This window comes from Symphalangus syndactylus, chromosome 5, assembly GCF_028878055.3.
Source record: "Symphalangus syndactylus isolate Jambi chromosome 5, NHGRI_mSymSyn1-v2.1_pri, whole genome shotgun sequence".
In the NCBI taxonomy this organism is placed as follows: domain Eukaryota; kingdom Metazoa; phylum Chordata; class Mammalia; order Primates; family Hylobatidae; genus Symphalangus; species Symphalangus syndactylus.
In genome coordinates, this window is record NC_072427.2 from 21,675,766 (window position 1) to 21,699,145 (window position 23,380).

The 23,380-nt window shown below is 43.9% G+C and overlaps 1 protein-coding gene across 7 annotated transcripts in view; it reads left to right on the forward strand.

Annotated features, from left to right (window-relative positions):
• The window catches only part of PDE8A (phosphodiesterase 8A), a 163,769-nt gene that overhangs the window by 107,891 nt on the left and 32,498 nt on the right, over positions 1–23,380 (forward strand). For 6 of the 7 annotated variants that reach the window (XM_055277382.2, XM_055277376.2, XM_055277373.2 and 3 more), the window contains exons 6-11: positions 142–230; positions 6,567–6,645; positions 8,255–8,392; positions 15,178–15,266; positions 17,239–17,290; positions 17,393–17,435. In XM_055277382.2, the coding sequence (XP_055133357.1) occupies positions 142–230; positions 6,567–6,645; positions 8,255–8,392; positions 15,178–15,266; positions 17,239–17,290; positions 17,393–17,435 (490 nt within the window). The remainder of the gene's footprint in view (positions 1–141; positions 231–6,566; positions 6,646–8,254; positions 8,393–15,177; positions 15,267–17,238; positions 17,291–17,392; positions 17,436–23,380) is intronic. The other variant, XM_055277374.2, reaches the window with a different exon arrangement.

Genomic DNA, 23,380 nt, shown 5'->3' on the forward strand with positions numbered 1-23,380 from the left:
TCTCATCTGTTCATCATTAATGATAAAGTATTTTTTAGATTTCAGTTGCCAAGTTGAGAAGTTTGTTTAAAGAGTTACTTTTATTGGCACAAATGAAGAAGCACTTTTGTTTATCCACAAAATTCCTCTTTCTGTTTGTAGAGGTATGTAGAAAACCCCAACATCATGGCCTGCTACAATGAACTGCTCCAGCTGGAGTTTGGAGAGGTGCGATCACAACTGAAACTCAGGTAATTCTACCACTTCTGAAAAGCCCTCCAGGCCACACAGGGCAGCATGGCAAGTGAGAACTTCAGTTGTGAGGATTACTTTTGAGCCATAAATGGCCTCTTGCAGAAATGGGATTGGAGAGAATGGAGTGGCAGTTCCCCTCGTGCAGACTCTGGAGTCTGCCTGGATGTCTAATAAGGGGTCATTTTAGTGATTAGAGACTCACATTTAAAGATGGAGCCCCCAAATAATAGTAAGTTTAAAAAGCAGAATACAAACTGCATATGCTGGATTATCTGTTTTGTTTTCTAAGGGAAAAAAACGGTTTTAATATACACCCCCCCAATCTATTAACATTAGTTATCTCTGGTAGGTGACATTTTTTTCTTCTCTACAATAAGCATTTTATCTGCTCTTGATAAACAGGGTTTTTATTTTTTTTTTTAAGTGAAATGAGTAGAGGCCTCATTCTTTGTAGAGTAAGAAAAGCAGAAAAATTAATATAATTTTTTTTTTTTTTTGAGACGGAGTCTTGCTCTGTTGCCCAGGCTGGAGTGCAGTGGCGTGATCTCGGCTCATTGCAAGCTCCACCCCCTGGGTCCACGCCATTCTCCTGCCTCAGCCTCCCGGGTAGCTGAGAATATAGGCGCCCGCCACTACGCCCGGCTACTTTTTTGTATATTTAGTAGAGACGGGGTTTCACTGTGTTAGCCAGGATGGTCTCGATCTCCTGACCTCGTGATCCACCCGCCTTGGCCACCCAAAGTGCTGGGATTACAGGCGTGAGCTACCACACCCGGCCAAAATTAATATAATTTTATCAGCTTGACAAAAGAAAAATAAAGTCAGCAGCTTCTTATCATTTTAGGTTTCTTCCTTGGGTGTTCAACTGTTCTTTAACATTTCCTTTACGAGGGATCAAAGAGAGAATTGGATCATTTCATTTGTATGTGCCCAAGACAGTCAAAGGGGATCTGAATGGGAGTACCAAGATTAATAAGGACCAGTACAGGGTTCCACGTGTAGGAAAGATAGGTACTTTATAGACAAAACGAAATGAATGATTAGCGGGCAGAGTGTGAGTTAGCAGAGAAGTGCTGCTGAGCAGAGGTGTTTGAAGGCTAGTGTGGTATACAAAAGAGATTTTTATGCTGCTAGATTTTGCAAGGAAACTTAAGGTAGATGGTTGCCCTTGGGCCTGCTTTTTTCCCACTCCTGGGTCATCTCAGCCTGGCTGCAGCACTCCCACAGTGAATTAGGCTACTACCCTCTCTCAGAGGAGAGTAGAATTTTGGAGCAGTAGGTGATGTTGGAGCTTATTTTATCCAATCAAGAATCAGAAACTGAGACCCAAGGAAGTTAACTGACTTACACCCAAGATCTTGTAAGCAGCAAATGGCAAAAATAGTCCTTTAGACTGAAATCCGCATTTTCGAAACTGCATTCATTCTTTCTCCCATCTCTAAATCTGACTGTAACCTCAAACCTTTTCCTCCTGTCTACCTTAGCTGTCATGTACCTTGTAGTCCTAAACTAAAACCCCTGTCTCTTCTACATACATCCCTAAATCCAGTCACTCACCAAGTCCAATTGATCTTACTAATTTTTGGAATCTGTCCACTTAATCTTCATCTCTACTGCTACTCTTAGTCTAGGTCCCTCTCTTTTTACCTGGATTATTGAAACCACCAGTTAGTCTCCCTATGTCTAGTCTTGACTCCTTCTTCATACTCCACACAGACGTAACACATAATTCCATTTGTGTTCCTGTTCTGTGACACCCCAGATAGGCACCCACTGCCTTCAAGATGAAGTCCAAACTCCAAAATGTAGCCTACAAGGGTCTCCGTGGTCTGTACACTGCTTACCTCTCTGTCCTCATCTCCCATCATGCCCTGCTTTGTTCTCTGTGCTCCAGCTGGCAGCCAAATTATGATGTCCATTATACAGGGAGATATAAAAATATAAAGGGAAAGGAAATGTGAGGCTAGAGAATTGAGAGAAATAGAGTCTTGTTGTGTCAGATACTAAAATGCACTAAAAAGCTGTAACAAGCAAGGGTGTCACTGCTAGATTGGTAAACTAGAATATAAAAACCAGAAACAGGCTGGGTGTGGTGGCTCACGCCTGTAATCCCCCCACTTTGGGAGGCTGAGGCGGGTGGATCACGAGGTCAGGAGTTCGAGACAAGCCTGGCCAACATGGCGAAACCCCGTCTCTACTAAAAATACTAAAATTAGCCGGGCGTGGTGGTGGGCACCTGTAATCCCAGCTACTCAGGAGGCTGCGGCAGGAGAATCGCTTGAACCTGGGAGGCGGAGGTTGCAGTGAGCTGAGATCGTGCCATTGCACTCCAGCCTGGGCAACAAGAGCAAGACTCCGTCTCAAAAAAAAAAAAAAAAAAAAAAAAAAACAGACTTGGATATATTTAAGAATTTAGTATATGATCGGCTGGGCATGGTGGCTCACGCCTGTAATCCCTGCACTTTGGGAGGCTAAGGCGGGTGTATCACCTAATTTCAGGAGTTCGAGACCAGCCTGGCCAACATGATGAAAACCCTATCTCTACTAAAAAAATACAAAAAATTAGCTGGGCGTGGTGGCGCATGCCTGTCATCTCAGCTACTTGGGAGGCTGAGGCAGGATAATCACTTGAACCCAGGAGGCAAAGGTTGCAGTGAGCTGAGATCAAGCCACTGCACTCCAGCCTGGGCAACAAGAGCAAAACTCTATCTCAAAAAGTAAAAAAAAAAAAAAAAAAAAAGAATTTAGCATATGATTACATGGCTTTTTAAATCAACACAGGAAAAAGTGGACTTTTCAGTGACTAGAATTGTGATAGTTGGTTCACTAGTTGGAAAGAAAGTTAAGCTACATTCCGATGTCACATCCTACCCGCAAAATGAACTCCAATGAATTAAAGACTTAAATGTGAAAAAGTAGGGCTAGCCGGGCGCGGTGGCTCACGCTTGTAATCCCAGCACTTTGGGAGGCTGAGGCGGGCAGATCACGAGGTCAGGAGATCGAGACCACGGTGAAACCCCGTCTCTACTAAAAATACAAAAAAAATTAGCCGGGCGTGGTGGCGGGCGCCTGTAGTCCCAGCTACTCGGAGAGGCTGAGGCAGGAGAATGGCGTGAACCCGGGAGGCGGAGCTTGCAGTGAGCCGAGATTGCGCCACTGCACTCCAGCCTGGGCGACAGAGCAAGACTCTGTCTCAAAAAAAAAAAAAAGAAAAAGAAAAAGTAGGACTACATAAGTACTAAAAAATAAAAGTGGACATACATAATTGGATGATGACGTCATTATAAACTAACACTTATAAAAGCCACATTTTATAAAGGAAGATAATCAGATTAGACAACATAAAAATGTTAAGCTTATCTACAGTTAAAATAAACCTTAAATAATGTTTAAAATTTAGACAAATGACTAACTGGGAAAAATATGTTTGTAACATATAGGACAGACATTAGGTTAATGTCCTAATAAATACATGAAGAGCTTTGATTAATCAATTGAAAAAGATCAATTAAAAATTAGAAAAAATATTAAAAGACATGTTCAAGCGGTTCACAAGAGATATTAATGGCCAATAAATGTGAAAAGATGTTCAACCTCACTAATAAAAACATGCAAATAATTTAACATTTTTTTATTTACCATATCTGCGAAAGTTAAAAAAAGTATGATAAAACCCAGTAGGGCTTCTCACAGATCCATCTCCTCCAAGCTTGTTATATTGGAGGTGAGAACTTCTTACTGTTTTTTGCTTATTTTATTTTTTGATTTTTCGAGACAGAGTCTCACTCTGTTGCCCAGGCTGGAGTGCAGTGGCACGATCTCTGCTCACTGCAACCTTCACCTCCCAGGTTCAAGCGATTCTCCTACCTCAGCCTCCCAAGTAGCTGGTATTACAGAGGTACATGCCACCAGGCCTGGCTAATTTTTTGTTGTTGTTGTATTTTTTAGTAGATGCGGGGTTTCACCATGTTGGTCAGGCTGGTCTCAAACTCTGACTAGTGCTAGGATTACAGGTGTGAGCCACCGTGCCCAGCGTGTTTTTTGCTTTTTTTTTTTTTTTTTAAAATAACAGCTTTATTGAACTATAATTTACATATTATCTCCTGGTTTTTTTTTACATGCTAAAAATGAGCTAATTTTTATTGGCTAAGCTATTGTCTTTAGTGAGACAGTTTAGTAATACCAGCAATAATGTAAAGGCATTGTTTTATTTATCTACTTATTTACTCTGTTGCCCGGGCTGGAGTGCAGTTGTGTGATCACTGCTCACTACATCCTTGACCTCTTGGGCTCAAGCAGTCCTCCCACCTCAGCTTCTCAAGTAGCTAGGACTACAGATGTGTACCACCAGGCCAGCTAATTTTCTATTTTTTGTAGAGACAGAGTTTTGCCATGTTGCCCAGCTGGTCGTAAACACCTGGACTTAAGCGATCTGCCTACTTCTGCCTCCTAGAGTACTGGCATTACAGGCGTGATCCACCGTGCCTGGCCAGCATTGTTATTTTCAGAGTTTACTTAGTAGTATCTCTGCACTTTATAAGCAGGCAGTTGTTTTCTTTTTTTTCATCCTCTGAGGCCAGAGAATCTTAAAATCATTCTTTGGGAGATTACTTATACAAGGAAAAAACCTGGAAGCAACCTAAATGTCTAGTCATAGGGGATTTATTGAATAAATCATAATATAATCTTAGAATATTATTTAAAGTGATGATAAAGAATTACAATTATTGGTGTGGAAAGATTAATGTATAGTGTGCCAGTGAGAAAAGCAGATTATAAAACTGTAGAGTATGATCTTGTTTTTGTATATGTATTACATATGCATTTGTACAAGTTAATGCCTAGAACATTTTTCAATGCTTATTGAAAATAATTAGATTTTTTTCTATAAAATAGAATGTTGAGATGTCTAGGTATTGGGATTTCAGGTTATTTGATCTTATTATTTTTAAACAGCTTTATTGAGATATATTCAAAGGATTTTAGTATATTCATAGAGTTGTGCTTCAGTCACCACAATTTTAGAACATTTTTATTATCCCCAGCCCAGGCTGGAGTGCAATGGTGCAATCTCGACTCACTGCAACCTCTGCTTCCTGGGTTCAAAAGATTCTCCTGCCTCAGGTTCCCGAAGTAGCTGGGATTACAGGCGCCTGTCACCATGCCCTGCTAATCTTTTTTTTGTATTTTTAGTGGAGACGGGGTTTCACCATGTTGGCCAGGCTGGTCTTGAACTGCTGACCTCAGGTGATCCACCCACCTCAGCCGCCCAAAGTGTTGGGATTACAGGTGTGAGCCACCGCCCCCAGCCCAATCTACTTTCTATCTCTGCAGATTTGCATATTCTGGACATTTCATACACTGTGTGATCCTTGTGACTGGCTTACGGTTTTCAAGGTTCATTCATGTTATGGCATATATCAAGACTTCATGTCCTTTTATGTCTGCATAATATTCCATTGTATGGATATACCACATTTTGTTTATCCATCAGTTGATGGACATTTGGGTTTTTTCCATTTTTTGGCTTTTCTGAGTAATACTGCTATGAACATTTGTGTATAAGTTTTTGTGTGGACATAATGGGGCTGTTTCCCAAAAAGGGGCTGCGTTTTTTTACATTCCCACCAGCAGTGTAGGAGGGTTCCTCACTAATACATGTTATCGACTGTCTTTTTTATTATTCAAGTGGGTGTGATATAGTGTTCCACTTATTTTTGTTAATGTTTATTTTCTAATTTTTTTCAATAAACATCGTTACTTGTATAATTTTAAAGTTTTCAAACACGAAGGATGTGAGAAAATGCTCACAGAAGAAGGCTAAGTGAAGAAAGCAGGAAGCAAAGCTAATCATTCTAGATGCCCTCAATTTTGTGAAAATAATTTGTTTAAAATAATAGGTACAAATGATTGACTGCCTTCTCTTTGCCACACTCTGTGCAGTATTCTTGACTCTATTCTCTTATTTAGTCTTCGTGAGGACTCTAAGGTGATGAGAGGGAAGGCTTGATGGGGTTCAGTCACTTGCCCAGGGTCCCACAGCTGCTGAAGAGCTGTGATTTGACCCTGGTGTGTGGCCACCCTGGCTCACTGGCCCAATGTGTCTTTCCTTCACATTGGAAGGAAAGATGCCACAGTGTGTACATAGTGATGATCCTAATGGAGGGGCTTGCAGGGGGGTATTTATTTCTTCCTTATGTTTTAAAATATTTTCTCCCTTCCTTATAAATCAGACAAAAAATACATTTAAATAAGTTAATGTAATAACCCAAGATTTTATTAGTTTTTGTAGTATTTACGTTAATCATTCCTTTTTTTGTTTACTCATAAAGGGCTTGTAACTCAGTATTCACTGCATTAGAAAACAGTGAAGATGCAATTGAAATTACAAGCGAAGACCGTATTATACAGGTTTGTTATTTTGGAAATCTGTCTTTCTGGATTTCTTGTTTTGTTTTTTCCAACTTTTAGGATTGAACCTCTCCAATACGATTTTTTTTTTTTCTTTTTGAAGTTCAGGAGACCAGTTTTTCCTTCGAGGATTATCAGAACAAAATCAATAAAATATGTAATTTAAAATAAGCTCTCTATAGATTAGAAAACATACTAATAATTAAGGTGCTAGAAAATGCCTGTAGAAATGCCACATTTGCATTCATTATTTCCACTAGTTTGTTTATTTAACAAGGAGAGACTTACTGAAAAGGATGATTGCTGGGGGCTTGAGGGTAGTGCTGTTGTACGAGGGGGAATGCTCTGACCATAAGGTCTGCGAGTCTTTCACCTTTCTCACTGTTTTTGAAGATAATTTGCACTTACAGAAATACACTAGAAACAACTAAAAGTTTCAGAAATAACATACCTAGTAAGTACTGAATAAATTACACATTATTAACAAAGTGGGTTTATATAAGTAACTTAAGGCAACGTAGCTTAATGTTTTCAGATAGCAGCAAAAAAGGGAGTTGCACCAGAAAAAAACATTCGTTTTGTCTGAGAATTAGCTCCACTTTGATTTTACTTCTGGGCTCTCCAGTCTTTCACTTTAATATGACTTGTGACTTCCTTGTTGAAGAGTTGATGGTGTTGACTTTGAGTTGGTGCCCTGAGAGGCAGCACGGGCCAGTGTTTGAGGGCACAGGCTGTCAGACGGGCCTGGGCTCCATCCTGCTTCAGCTGAACAACTTTGGGCAAGTTGTTTAATCCAGCTCAATCTGCTTTCTCATCTGTGGAAATGGAAGTAATATTAGTAAGAACAACAGCCTGCCTTTTGTAAGGATGTCATGAGGACTAAATGAGTTAATGTATGTGAAGTGTTTACTATAGTGCCCAGTGAGGAAAACAGACCCTGACAGATAGTATCAATTATTGTTTTATCATCATCATCATTAGCACGTGCACAGTTTTCCCATATATTTTCTGCTTATCTTACAGTCATATTTGAAACTTAACCATAAAGCCTTACATTTGTAATTACTTCCTAGTTCATAGCCTGCTTTCAATACACATCATTTATTTGAACCATATGAAAGAGACAAGAGAAATGTTTCATTCCCATATCTGGATAAGAGTCTCAGAGGGATTAAGTGACTTGCTGAGGTCAATGTGTGGAGGGGGAGGAGAGCCTGAGTGTTTTGCACTCTGCCTGGTGCTTTATTCCATCATCCCCCCACCCCCACCCCCCATCTAAACAGCCCTGTTGTAGCAGCTCCTGGTTTGGCCCTGTGCACATCCCTTCCTCTGCCCCTGTTGAAGTGGGAGTGGGCCTGCTGCCCTCCTGGAGCCTCAGGAGAACATAGCAGAAAGCCCAGCCGGGTATCACCCAAGCAGAAGCTCGTCTGGGCTCCAGAATTCTTCGTGGGTTATGTGCTTATGGCTTCAGAACTGCCACGGTGAGGTCCAGGCTCCTGAGCTTTTTCTGGGGAAAAACCTGAAGGGCTTAGGTCGAAGACCTTTGATTGTCCTCTTTTTCAAAATGACTTTTAATTCACTTTATGTTTTTTCTTTTGTCTCCCTTCAGTATGCAAATCCTGCATTTGAAACAACAATGGGCTATCAGTCAGGTGAATTAATAGGGGAGGAGTTAGGAGAAGTGCCTATAAATGAAAAAAAGGCTGACTTGCTCGATACTATAAATTCATGCATCAGGATAGGCAAGGTAAGTAAGAGGTCAGTACCTTTTTTAACTTTCACAACACAGAGAGAAGGAAGACTTAGTGTTCATTGAGTACTACCAGGTAATCTCAGTCTTACTCCTCCCAGCAGCCCAGGGAAGTATAGGGAGTGTTATCCCTGTTATATCCATTTTGCAGGTGAGGAAACTGGGGCCAAGAAAATCTATAATATGATTAGCCAGTAAGCAAAGTAACTTGAATTGACACTTAACAATCATTGTTTTTATCTTTGTAGTAAGTGAGTAACTTGATCTTTCTAATAATTGGTCTTCTTAGTTGTAGATGTTGGCAAATGGTTCTGGGTAAAGAATTGCCAGTAAGGCAACACATTCTCAGAAGACATCCGAGCCCAAGATTTCTCCAAGCCTCATTAATTCATTGAGCATTTTAAAAATGCCTTCTGTTAGCCAGGCACAGTGCTAGATTCTGGTATGGAAAGAAGAGCAAAACAAAAATTCCTGCCTTAGAGAGCTCATATTCAAGGGTTGGAAACAGACAAATAAAAGTAACCATTATTCAATAATGTAAGAAGTCACATAATCATGGTGCCGAAGAAACAGGCAGAAGAAAGGCAGGCTCAGTCTGAAAGGTTATTTCTCTGAACCACAGCCTCTGATAGTGCCTCACTGTGACAGATTTTAAAATATGATGAGAAGGAAAAGGCTACTGCTTTTCACAATCATTCATGGTCCTTTCTGCTGGACTTTTTTTTTTTTTTTTTTTTTTTTTTTTTTTTTTTGCTTTTGGAAGTTGGGTAGAGACTATTAATCTGATTATTTCAAACATTTGAAAAATTGGTGACTTGTGCTGCCTGCTCTGTGGAGGCACTGATGGAAGTGATACTCTCTCCCCTATGGCATTTGGCTAGTGCCTATCTTGTAGCACAAAACAGCAGCGTACCACAGGGGCAGGGTGCTGTGCAAAGCTTATACTCCACTCATCTTGGACCCCATGAAGACACCATGAATGGGCCTGTTTTTCTTTGCCTTTCCTATGTCTCTGAGCACACAACATTGCCTTGAAGTGAGAACGAGGAAATAATAGGCCAGCTGCAGGGGCTCAGTGAAGCCCTGCCAGGGGAATGACAAAAGTAGGCACTGCTCTATTTTGCCTTCAGCTTTTCTGTCGAGGATGGTTTTTGTTTTTTGTTTTTTGGTTTTTTTTGTTTTGTTTCACTTTTTTACTAGAGGGAGTGGAAGGTCCTCTAGAAAGAGAGGTATGAAGGCTGAGTTGGATGAAGAGACCCTCAGGTGCTCAGGTGCACCATGTAGGTGAGGGCAAGTATTCCTTTCCATGGTTGAGAAGAGCATACTCAGAAGGAGGCCACAGAGCAGCAGTCATCCGAGACCACAGCAGCCATGGTGGGGGCGTTACCATGGCCACCTCAATCCTGGCATTTAGGTTCCTTGCTGCTACTGGATGAGCCAGTGGTTTTGTTGTGAGGTTCAACTGGGTATGAACCAGGATGGTCCTTGTACACCTTGATGTGGCAGAACCTCCACTGAGGCATTCCATGTCCCTCTCACTGAGGGGGCAAGTAGAGGTAAGGAAGGGATGTGCTATAAGTGCTGGGCTCCATCCAGTTCTGTGTGAACTGTCTCTCACCTCTGCTGGGGTTGTGCTGTTGGGCACCAGGTAACAAAAGTCCTCAAACTTGAATAGCAAGAGACCTGCTCTCTAAAATTATACTTATTGTGAGCAAAGAATAGGAAACATCATCAAATTATTGACCCCTATACTGCTTTCCTTTTTTTTTTTTTTTTTTTTTTTTTTTTTTTTGCTTGAGACAGGGTCTCATTCTGTCGCCCAAGCTGGAATGCAGAGGTGCAACAGCCTTGACCTCCTGGGCTCAGGCAGTCCTCCCACCTCAGCCTCCTGAGTTGCTGGGACCACGGGCACTTACCATCATGTCTAATTTTTTAATTATCTGTAGAGACGGGGTCTCTGTATGTTGTCCAGGTTGGTCTTGAATGCCTGGGCTCAAGCAGTCTGATATCGGCCACCCAAAGTTTTGGGATTACAGGCGTGAGCCACTGCAGCTGACCTGTACTGCTTTATTTCTGAAAAGAGCCTGGGTATTTGTTTCATTTTTCCCAGTTTTTGGGGAGCATGGAAAAGCGACCTTTGTCAGCAACCTGCTGGTCTATGGGCAGCGTGGCAGCAGGGCAGGCCTCTGAGCTGGCCTGTGTTTTGAGGTGAAAGAATCCATAATTCCATCTCCAGGGAGCAGGGCTTGTTGAGGGGTCAGAAGGCCTTATGGCACGGTGCACTGTGATCAGGAAGGGGAATTCAGGCATCTGCTGGGGACCAGCATTGCAGAATGGAGACTTAAGAAATGGCCAGATGGCTAGGAGTTGGGGCCTTGGAGCGTCAGATGCTAGGTGTTGGATATTGAAGTTGGACCTTCTTGGGGCAGAAGAGAAATTTTGATGATGTTCAAGCAGGGAATATTATAAACATTTTCCATCTCCACAAACCCCTGCTGCCCACTGTTGTCAGTGGCTCCTCTTTTGGGTAAAAATAACAGGTATGTTGATTTCCAGCCCCCGCATTCATGCTTCTTTGCATCCTGTATGTATATCCACCTGACTCTTCTCTTTTTTCTTCTTCCCCAAGACTTGTCTATCAGGGCTCTAGAACCCATAGTCTCCCATCTTCTTAGATACCTAAACTTTACATTGTTACTTCTCTTTTAGAAATCTTTTTTTTTTTCTTGAGACGTGGACTTGCTCTGTCACTCAGGCTGGAGTACAGTGGCACGATCTTGGCTCACTGCAGCCTTGATCTCCCAGGCTCAAGCGATTCTCCCACTTCAGCCTCCCAAGTAGCTGGGACCACAGGTGTCTACCATCACACCTGGCTAATTTTTTAAACATATTTTTTAGAAATGGGGTCTCACTGTGTTGCCCAGGCTGGTCTCAAACTCCTAGGCTCAAGCAGTCCTCCTCCCTCAGCTTCCCAAAGTGCTGGGATTACAGGCGTGAGCCACCATGCTTGGCCTCTTTTAGAAATCATGATTTTTTTTTTCCCTCCCTCAGAAACTGTGTGTTGTTCTTCTGCCATTTAATGGGTGCCAAATAAATGGTGGCTACTTAGATACCTATGATGATGATGTGCAGCTGCAGAACTCTTTAGCGTTTCAAAACTTTTACCTTCATTAGCTCCTGTGCCTTTGGCTTCCTCTCTCACTGGCTCCCCTTTTCCTACTCTTCTTCCTTCTATTTCCTCCCAGATTTACCAGAACTCTGGCCTTTGCCCCCTACTGTTGTCTGCCAGAATGTTCCTTTGTTGTTGAAGTATCTTTTCTGCTCTGTGTAGAAATCTCACACTTATCTGGTTTTAGTGTCAACCTCTTTTCCAAGGTCTGGTTCAGCATCCTACTATCATCTTAATTGTCTAGCAATGGTTTTCTTTCATCTCCCATAAACAAAAAACCCAATCTCTCTTCCAGCTCCTGCTGTCTCTGCTCATGGACCAACCTCACAGTTGCTTTGACTTAGATTCCTGAAATGGTTTTGATCTCTTCCTGCCCGTTGGTCCCCTCCATCAAATCCGCAAGCATTGATGGCTGAAACCCCTGCTTTTGAGGGTCCATTGCCTGGGCCTGACCTTGCTCAGGGCCTTCTTCTCACACTCTGGAGTTACAGTTTGTAACTCTGTCTCCTTGTCCGGAATCCTCCATCTCCACTCGGTCCACCATACACTACTGCCTGATTAGTCTTACTGAGTCATCATTTTGTCATGTTGCTTCAGCATAGAGCTCATAGTCCTCAGCTTGGCTGCCAGGATTCTATAGTTGAACCTCAGCCTACCTTTCCCATTCAGTAACAAAAGCCCCAAGTGTTCTTTGACAGTTTATCATGTGCACACACTGTGCTCACCCTGGGGATAGGATGGCTGGATGATGATGATGATTTAATTCTCAAGACAACGGGTGCCAAGAGGGACTGCATCAATAGCTTGGTGCATAGCTTGTAGCAGACAGAAGGGAGGTAATAGTCTTCCTCCTGTTCTGAGGGGAGCTTGGCCTGGAGAAAGAGGCCTGTGCAAGCCACCTGCACCCAAACCAGCTCATTTACTGAATGTTTACTGTATATCAGGACTTTGCTAAGAGTTTACGTGAATTACCCAACCTAATCTTCATGGTAGTATTCTAAGGTAGGACTGTTATTATTCTCAGGAACTAAATCTTTTTTTTTTTTTCCTCGAGACAGAGTCTTGCTCTGTTGCCCAGGCTGGAGTGCAATGGCATGATATTGGCTCACTGCAACCTCTGCCTCCCGGGTTGAAGCAATTCTCCTGCCCCAGACTCCTGAGTAGCTGGGATTACAGGCGCCTACCACCACACCTGGCTAATTTTTGTACTTTTAGTAGAGACGAGGTTTCACCATGTTGGCCAGGCTGGTCTCGAACTCCTGACCTCGTGATCTGCCTGCCTCGGCCTCCAGAAGTGCTGGGATTACAGGCGTGAGCCACTGTGCCCAGCTGGAACTAAATCTTATATGATATTTATGTAAGTAAATATTTTTTGTTTCCACTGGTGACTGGAAAACTTATTGACTCTGTTACCCAAGCCAAGCCGTTGCCTAAATTGTCCTACTCCTTTAGATGGACTGTGGAACTTTGGCTGGAATGGCCTGTTAGCCTTGACTTGGGATCGCTCAGTCACCCAAGTCTATTCAGAAAGGACAAGAAAATCCTGAATATATATATATATTTCCTTTTGTTTGTTTGTTTGTTTGTTTTGAGACGGAGTCTCGCTGTCACCAGGCTGCTCACTGCAACCTCTGCCTCCCAGGTTCAAGCGATTCTCCTGCCTCAGCCTCCTGAGTAGCTGGGACTACAGGCACATGCCACCACACCCAGCTAATTTTTTGTATTTTTAGTAGAGACAGGGTTTCACCATGTTGGCCAGGGTAGTTTGAATCTCTTGACCTCATGATCCGCTCGCCTCAGCCTCCCAAAGTGCTGGGATCACAGACGTGAGCCACTGTGCCCGGCCTGAATATATTTTTTTAAATGCTGACTGATTGAATTGGTCCCTGTAATTTTTTTCTCTCTCTCTCTTTTTTTAATGTAACGGCTTTATTGAGATGTAATTTCTATGCCATACAAGTCACCCGTTGAAAGTATACTATTTGATAGCTGGGCGTTGTGGTATGTGCCTGTGGTCCCAGCTACTTGGGAGGCTGAGGTAGGAGGATCACTTGAGCTTGGGAGGTTGAGGCTGCAACAAGCCGTGGTTGTGCCACCGCACTCCAGCCTGGGTGAACAGCGAGAACCTGTCTCAAAAAATAAATAAAGTATACAATATTGTGGTTTTCAGTATATTCACAGTTTTGCAAATGTGAAACAATCAGTTTCCCATATTCCCCTTGATAGTGAGCTTTAGAAGTAACCCTTAGACCTGTCTGCTGAAGCCTTCCTTCTAAGGTAGACATGCAAGTTGTGGACATGGAGGACAACCCACTTATTTCTGCCTAGGGAACCCTGTTTAGTCCTTTGTGGTTTTGGACTGCAAGCCTCGTCCTCTGGGCTGAGCTCCCCCTCAGAACTGTACTAAGGCCCATACCTCCATTCTACTCCAGTGTGACCTAAGGACTGAGCTGGGCTTTCTGGCTGTTTTTTGATGTAGCCCTTTTTTGGTGCCCGTTGTTTTCAGAATTAGTAAGCATCAGTAATCATCCTTTGATTCTATTGGAGTATTCTGGTTTCTTTTTGATCTGCTTTCCCAGAGGAGTCTGAAGATAAGCTCTTACCATTGGTATTTGGATGCAGGTTGCCATGTACCAAACAAGAATATTTCAGAATTGACCTCGAGTAGGGCTCTGGATAGGAAACTTCAGCTAAGCCAACAAGGCTGCCATGGCGCCCAACACCCGGCCTGGGTCAACTCTAGGTCCTGAGGGACTCTGGAAGGCTAAGAAAGGTTATGGAATACCCTAGGGGTTCAGTGTCCTATTGGGGGTTTTAGGGATTTCCATAGCTTAGGGCCTGGTGATTTCTTGGAGGAATTCATAACATTTTAGGATGGTGACAAAACCCAGCTCCATCCTGGCTTTCCCTTCCACCCCAAGATAAAGGGAGTCACCACAGCCTGGTTCTCTTGCTGTGGTCTTGTTCTGTGTAGGCCTCTTTCCCCAGGCTGCACTTCCTGTCTGAAAGAATCCCCACGTTCTGTGTCTGATCAGGAGAGCACAGCTAACGTGATTTCAGCCCTGGGTTTTGAGGTCTCATCGTTTTACTTGAGCTTGGTCCTGGCTGTTATCTTATCCTCCACACCCCATATGTAGGGGGTGAAACCTTCACACATCCCAGAAGGGCCTCAAGCCATTTAGTTCACCTCAGAAGCCAGTAGTGGCCACATAATGGTCCTTTCTGGCCCCTAGTCTGGCTATTCTTCCCCTCCCAAACACAGGGGCAGAGGCTAAGCCCCCTCTTCCACTTCAGCAGGTGGGAGTTATGAGAGGAGGAAGTGAGGGGGAGTGCCCTTTATTTGTGGGTCCAGGACCCCTCTTGTCTGCAGATGGCCACTGAAAACATATGACCACTTAGACTATGGTGACCTGACTTTTGTCAGCAACTCAGAAGGAGATGGACTTTAGAAGTTAAGAAAGAATTGTCCAATTACCTGAAATCAGTTTGGAGTTGGGATCATTTTTTATCTTAATTGCTTTAGCAATGTAAGTGAATCAGAACTGAAGTGGAAAATGTTCTTGGGTTTATGTTTTCAACACAAAGTATGACGATGCTTACATTCCATTTATAGGAGTGGCAAGGAATTTACTATGCCAAAAAGAAAAATGGAGATAATGTACAACAAAATGTGAAGATAATACCTGTCACTGGACAGGGAGGGTAAGTGGAAAAAACCAGTACATCAATCAGCATACAGTGTTTTGGGTTATTGCAGAATTTGCTTTGAATATTTAAGTTAAGGACTGCTGACAGAAGTGTCAAGGTCAGGTGTCATCACAGAATGGCCTTCCAGCATAGTGTTTCCTTGGTGACTTCCTCATGGCTACAGTCTGACCCTCCACTTGCAGCCCAGAGCCAACATACTCTGGGCAGTCTTGTTTAAGCTGCGTGGATACACAAGAAACTGAAGTATTTGTTTAAGTCAGAATGTCACTTTAGTAAGTTGTATGATAATACTGACTGGTAGACTCCCTATATTGAAAAGATTTTTTATCTAATTTGATAGGCTATGTATTATTTCTACAAAGGCCTATCAAATTAGATAAAAATATTTTAAATACTAACAGTTATGGACATTCTTATATAAAACAGATGTGACTGTAGATTGGAAACTAGTATATATCAGGAGCCTAAAAATTTCGGACAGTTTATCTCAGAAACCTATCTTAAAGAAATAATATGGTAAGATGAAAATTACGAATATGAATTATAGAACACCTAAAATATTGCAGCCATTAGAAATGATGTTCATATTCACAGGTTCTAAGATGAGGGCCAGAAAAAGTAGAAATGATGATCATAGAAAATTAAATTACCTCATGCCTGTAATCCCAGCACTTTGGGAGACCGAGGTGGGAAGATCCCTTGAGCCCAGGAGTTTGGGATCCGCCTGGGCAATATAGTGAGACCCCCATCCCTACAAAAAATTTAAAAATTAGCTAGGTGTGGTGACACACACCTGTCAGTTACTTCAGAGGGCTGATGTGGGAGAATCGCTTGATCTTGGGAGGTCAAGTCTGCAATGAGCTGTGATCATGCCACTGTACTCCAGCCTGGGCAACAAAGTAAGACACTGTTTCAAAAGGAGAAAGAAAAAATATGAGAAAGGTTATGATACAATGTTAAATGCAAAAAGTAAAATGTAAAATGATATCTAGTGTTTAATCTCAATCATGTAAAGGAAAGAAGGAAAAAAGAACAGGAGAAAGTATGGCAGTGGCAGTTGTAGTAACTGCTGTTGTTTAATTGAGCCCCTCCCTTCCTGGCCAGTTCTCAGTGTCTGGTAGATGCCACTTCATTCCATCCTAACTGCAGCCCTATGAGGTTGGGACTGTGATCATCTCTACTTTACAGATGAGGAAACTGAGGCTTAGAGAGGTCAGGTTTCTAGCCCAGGGGTCCAGCTGCCGGCGTGAGGCACAGCCAGGCTGCAGACCTCAGCACTGACTGCACAGCTCACGTGCTTTGTCACCAGGCTTTGCTGCCAGTTGGTGATCGCCTCAGGGAGATGGATCTGTGTGGGTTCTCTGTTCTGATTCTTTGCCCTTTTATGTCCTTTCCAAATTTTTTGTGGTAAGTATATAGGGATTTGATTATCAAGGGGAAAAAGTGAAAAAACTGAAGGAACAATAAATAAATGAGAAGAGTCAGCAGCCTCTGAGCTAAGCCCTCGTTGCTTTGTTTTAGACATCTAGCTAACCATGTTCAGTGTGAACCTCAACTCCCAGTGTGGCCTGCGGCTGTGGCCACCAGTGACTATGAGCAGATTGTTTGTTGGAACTTGAAGAAAAGTATCAATGTAAAGGGTTGTGAAAATAAAAACATGTTAAGGAACTAAAGGCTCTTGGTTGGTTAACATGCAGTTCATTTTAAAAAACATGTATATTTGATTGTCTCATGATTAATTGGGAAGAATTTTGTCATTTTTACTGAAGTCACTTGTACAGAGACGCCAAAGGATGTTTGTGATCTCTTGTTTATTTATTGGTGGCCTTGGTCACAGTGAGAAGAAATGTTCTCAGAGCATTTTGTGTATTGCAAAAGGGAGGTGCCATTTTCATAATGAAAAATTAACAACATACCCATCAAATTAGAGAGTCAGGAGCAATAATGCATTGTTTTTTACTTGCAGAAAAATTAGACACTATGTGTCCATTATCAGAGTGTGCAATGGCAACAATAAGGTACGTAAGGAGAGCCCCGTAAGGAGAGCCCCCGGGGCCCCAGGAACACTCCAGCAAGATTTTCAGCAATCAGAACTAATGCCTTTTAAAATTCACTTTTAGGCTGAGAAAATATCCGAATGTGTTCAGTCTGATACTCATACAGGTATGGTGCCCCGTTTTCATTCTTAGAGTTCATTGAGTTTTTGGAGAAAAAAAAATAAAAACAGATCTTTAACTAGCTTGCCTGGTGTAATGGTGGGATTTTCCTCAGACTGTGGCAAAATTTCTCTCCTTGACTCCCCAGGCTGGCTTATGAGTCACTTGTACAGAAGACTTGAGCGCTTGTGAGCATTCTGACGGGTGACCTGGGGTGGGTCTCTGAGCCTGCGAGGGAAAGACTGGTCAACTGAAATGCATGAACTCATGTGAAGTGTGGTTTTATAACCTGATTTATGCTTTAAGAGGGTTGGGTGTTTATCCCACAGGCCTTTAACAGGGACGTCGTCATCTGTCCTGACACTTAGCACTGCTGGCCTACAGGGAGGTAGCCGGGCCTCTCGCACTTGCCTCACCTCTGTGTTTCTTAACCATGCCTTGGACACCATCTGCTCATCCCCATAGCTTTCTTACTGCAAATGCATTTCCCTGGCTTGGAGTCACCTGTTTCCTTCAAACGTATCATGGCTTCAGCAAGCCACTTCCTGTTCTGGCCCTCACAGATGAAGGGGCTGGGCTGGGATGATGAAGGGCCACTCCAGCTTCAGGCAGGAGGTGCTCCGTCAAGTGTCTATGGAGACACTTGGTGTGCCACCCTGCTTTGCCTGAGTAGTGTGCTCTGCTTGCCCAGCTGGTCTGTAAGAGCCTCTCAGGAGAAGACTTCCCTTCATGCTCTTGGTGATATGCTTTCTGCCTTACCAGAACAGTTCATTCTTTCATTCTAGAAACATTTACTACATATTTTTGTGAGCACTTAATGTGTACAAGATACCTGTGCTGAGTGCTTTAGGTACAGCTTATTTTAATGAAGCCTTAGAATAACTCAAGGAAGTAAGCATTTTTAGGTGAAATTCTCTTTACAGGTAAGGAAACTGAAAGTTTAAATAATCTGCCCAAGGATCTCCATCTAGGACGTGGCAGAGCTAGCACCTGAATCCAGGAGGACTGACACCAGGGCTCTGAAGCACAGTTTTTATGGGCGCCCCAGGAGCAATCAGAGATTTAGTCTGAAAAGAAGAGAGACACATTGACACAAAGGAACACAGCAAGTGATAAGAAGTGATCTGCAGGAATGAGAGAGGGCAGTGGGTAGTCTTCTAGACAGGGAGAGGTGGATTTGAATAAGAAAAGAAATGTGAGCAGGAAAGCATTCCAGCAATAAAAACAGGCATAGAAGAGGGAAAGTACAGGGCACGTTCCAGAAAAAGCAAGTACTAAATTTTGACGGGTATAAAAGGTCAGTGGGGAAAGAGGTATTTGGGTCAATAAGAATCCTTAAATGCTAGGTGAGAAGTTTCCATTTTCATCTGTAGACAGTGAGAGTCTCTGAGGATTTGTTAGTCAGGGAGCAGCGTGATGACATCTGAGCTCTGAGAAGCTCTTACAGCATGTATGTAAGATTACATGGAGACACCAGAGAATACCAGCATTGCCATGGTTGAGAGGAAAGAAAACAGTGGCCAGGGAATAATAAGGTGATGACGGTAGGAAGAGAGAAGAGAGGCCAGATGTGATGATGGTGTGGGACTAGGGAGAGAAAAGCAAGAAAGTCCTTGAAAAGGTTGTTTCTGGGCCTGGAGATTCAGGAAGTAGCAGTAGGGCTGGGGAGGTTGAATGTGGAGAGCTCTACCTGTGAGGTCCTGGTGGGCAGTCAGGTGGGTGTGTTTATTCACCCCTTTGCCCGTTTATTCTACAGATTTCTGTTGAGTACCTGCTGAGCACTGGCTTCTGTGTTCTGCAAAGAGGTTAGGACTAGAGATGAAAATGTTTCTGGCCAGCCAAGCATTAGCAAGTAGCACAGATGTGGAAGTGATGGAAACCAGGGATGGTAAAAGGGAATGGAAACTTTGAGGTTACAGTGGAAGAGAACAGCAAGAAAAGGAGAGGAGGGGTGAGGTGGATTCCTAGAGACCACCTACCTCCAGAGAAGGAGGAAACAGAAGCAGGAAAGGGGTTAGAGGGAGGAGGGAGTCTGAAGAGTGTCGCTGAAGCTGAAGACAGGGAGAATGGGAAGCATCAAGACTGGTCAGGGCTGAAGCGCACATAGGGAGGGAGGGGGATATGGAGCCAGAGATGGATAAAAACTTTCGCTTTGCATTCAAGAGCTCGTCTGTGATCTGCAGACGTGCAGTTTCAGGAGAATGGCGAGGGCAGAAGCCAGATTGCCGGGGCTGGAGGAGTCAGAGTAGAAAGCAGCACGTGTGGGCCTGTTATGGAGAGTCCTACACTGCAAGTTCACAGGCTTTTACTTGGTTGTGAGCATTTTTTTTTAACTCTTAAGAATAGTACCATAGGGCTGGGTGCAGTGCCTCACACCTATAATCCCACCACTTTGGGAGGCCGAGGCAGGCAGATCACCTGAGGTCAGGAGTTCAAGACCAACCTTACCAACATGGAGAAACCCCGTCTCTACTAAAAATAAAAAATTAGCCAGGCGTGGTGGCGCATGCCTGTCATCCCAGCTACTCAGGAGGCTGAGGCAGGAGAATCACTTGAACCCAGGAGGCTGAGGTTGTGGTGAGCCGAGATCACGCCATTGTACTCCAGCCTGGGCAACAAGAGTGAAACTCCATCTCAAAAAAAAAAAAAAGAATACCACTGTAAAGTAGGTATGACTATTATTTATATTCCTTTATTACAGAGGAAGAAACTGAGGCTCAGAAAAGTTCAATGAGCCAGGTGTGGTGGCTCACACCTGTAATCCTAGCACTTTGGGAGGCCAAGGCGGGTGGATCACTTGAGCCCAGGAGTTTGAGACCAGCCTAGGCAACATGGTGAAAACCTGTCTCTACCGAACATACAAAAAATTAGCCAGGCATGGTGACACGCGCCAGTAGTCCCAGCTACAGGGGAGGCTGAGGCACGAGAATTGCTTGAACCTAGAAGGCAGAGGCTGCAGTGAGCTGAGATCATGCCACTGCACTCCAGCCTGGGTGACAGCAAGACTGTCTAAAAAAAGAAAAAAGTTGAAAGACAGCCTAGAGTTGGGCAGCCGGGATATGGCAGAGCTGGGACTGAGAGGCAGAGTCAGGGATGCAGTCAGAGTAAATGTTCGGCACAGGGAGCATCTCCCAAACTGCATTTGTATCAGGCCATTTGGTAGTTTTACTTGGTCAACGCTGACTTAGGAGTTTTACCCATCCCACCCAGACGAGCCACTTGCCCATCCTACCTCCCCCCTTACCATAACCAGCTTTATGTCCAAAGGTCTCAACTGGCCATCTTCACTTGAGAAGGCAGGGTGGAGCTATTATAGGCCATGGGCCAGCCAAAGTCCTTGGTTACACACAACAGAAATCAATTCTTCAGCAGAAAAGGAGTTTTTTCTGGAAGGAAATAGGGTTGCTTACAGATTGGACAAGAAAGCTCTAGAACTGGTTTTGGAAAAGGAGGCAGGAACCTGGGGAAGCTGAGCAACTGTCCCCACTGCCGTAGGCATGCCATTGGAACACTGTGCTTAGGGGGCCCCTGCTGTCACTACTGAGCTTTGAGCACCACTGGCCCTGTTGAGGTCTGGGTATAGGGTGTTGCTGTTCTCACCATGGGTAGCATAGCTTCTTCACACCTCGCTTCCTTGCCTCACTCACTCAAAAGCAGACTCTCGGAAGGAAGCACTCATTTGGCTGGGCCTGTGTCACCTACTCTATCACTAACTGGGTATGAAGCAATGGAGTCTCTGGCCTTCTCCCTTCCATAGTGAGAGGACTTAGTACTCCCCAGACATGGGAAGAAAGGTTCAGGGTCTGGGCATCCAAAAGAGTAATAAAATCCCAATAGATGCTCCCTTTTCCCTGGCCCATGTGTTGTTTTCACGTGACACTGGCTCACTGAGGACACCAAATTGTAGTGACAACTGTCCAGTCTATTGAGTTCTAGGTCAGGCCCTGAGCCTGACTGTAAGCATACAGAAGTGAACATGAGTTTCACTGTCTGGTGGCAGGAGAAAATAATTTGAATATGCTGTGGTTTGTAGTACCACGATGGAGAAAAGCTGGGGGATGCTTCCCAGCAATGATGATGATGATGGTTGACCTGGTGTCTGGAGAGAAGTAGGGGTCATGCAGAGGACAAGGTGGGAGGAGCAGCACACATAAAGGCATTGAGAAGCGAGGCTGGGGCAGGCCAGTTTGGATTCATCCTGTAGGCAGAGGAAGACCAAGGGAATCTTTATAAATAGGTAAATGGGAAAGGGTCAGGTCTTAGAAAGATAGTCACGGAGAAAAGAGATTGAAGACAAAGTAACTCCTGAATCCAGCCTCAGGAGCCCAATCAGAGACTGGATTCAGGAGTTACTTAAGTATAATCAGTAGGATTTGGGAACCAGCTTGCTGTGTGGGATAAAGAGAAGACTTGAGAATGACACCAAGATATTTAGCTTGGCCACTGAATAACATTAATTAAAATAACAAGTGCAAATAAGATCATAAGAAAGAGCAAGTTTGTACAGGGAGTGGATAGTAAGTTTAGATTTGAACTTACCACATCTGAAGTGATAAGCCAAAACTTTTGGTCCTGGGCCAACTCTCCTGAAGAGAGAAAGTGAGGCAGGAAGACTGAGTACCAAGAAAGGAGTCCAGCAATAATAGACATGTGAATAATGGCCAGGGGAGCACTGAGGAGCAGGATGAATTCATCCATTCATCCATTCATCATTCATCCAAACACAGTGCACAACTGCTGTGCACCAGGCAACATCTGTGTCTCTGCTTGCAAGATGTGTTTCTAGCTGGGGGTGAGGTAGACAGTAAGCAAATAAACATACAGTATATCAGATGGTGCTAAGTTCCGTGGAGAAGAATAAAGCCAGGGGATTGGGCATGCAGGGGATGAGGAGGTGGTCAGGACAGGCCTTGCTGGTAATGTGACAGGCTCTGGTTCTTGTTCAGGTGGTATGGAATGGAGCCCAGGCCTCATACTTTGCAGGTGTTCTCATGGGCTACCAGGGTTGGGGCCATTGTTAGAGGCCTCATAGATCGTTGAAAAGACTTGGGAGATTTGGTCTGCACCTGGAGAAAGTGAGCTTTCTTGGGAGGAAGAGGTAGTTACCAGAGGCCCATGTGCAGAGAGTCCTGTGGGCTTGGCAGTTTGGAGGTGGCCCCATTGCAGAGTAAGTGCTCTGCAAATGCTTGTTGGTAGTGCCTGGGGAGATGTTTTGACAGTGTGCTGTGGTCCTGGCAGAATGACTTTTGGGCAAGTCACGTAAAATACTGGGGCCTGGGCTTCCTCATATCCAAACTGGAGCTCATACTTCCAGGCTGCAGGGCTAATGCGAGTTGGAGAAAGCTGCTGTTTTTGAAGGGTACTGATTGGTTACCCTCTCTCATCACCCCCACTGTTTTTCCAGGGTTCCCTGGATTTACCCAGCAGGTCAAGGAAATGCTATTAATTTTTCTCTATTGAAAGGGTGGGCAGAGTTTATGGACCCTGTTTTACAGAACAGGAAGCCAAGGGCAGAGACATGAAGCTGCAGGTGATCCTGAGCCCAAGCCCTGGCTGTGGAGGCCTAGTTAGTGTTCTCTCCACTGGCAGGCCCGATACCTGAGGATGAGTATGTGTTTTCTGAGCACCCAGTAAGCATGAGGCCCTGGGCGCAGCACGCCTTCAGGAGCTGGTAGTCTCGTTGGGATGTAAGCCTCACACTTCATCTTCAACCTCTTGGTGTTCCCTGAGGAGAGCTTCTGAGAGCTGGGCGCTGGGGTGACAGGGTGGAGACATGGTCCATCTCTACCCACTGGGCGAAAATTGCTAGAATCATCTATAACGTGCTACAGGGACTAGGGGAGCAGTGAGCTTAGCAGGGCTTTTGGAAACGAGGATCTTGTATTTACATAAAGTAACTTTGAAACAGTCAAGTAGAAATTAAAGCCTGCTTAGTCTCTTTCCACTTTTCAC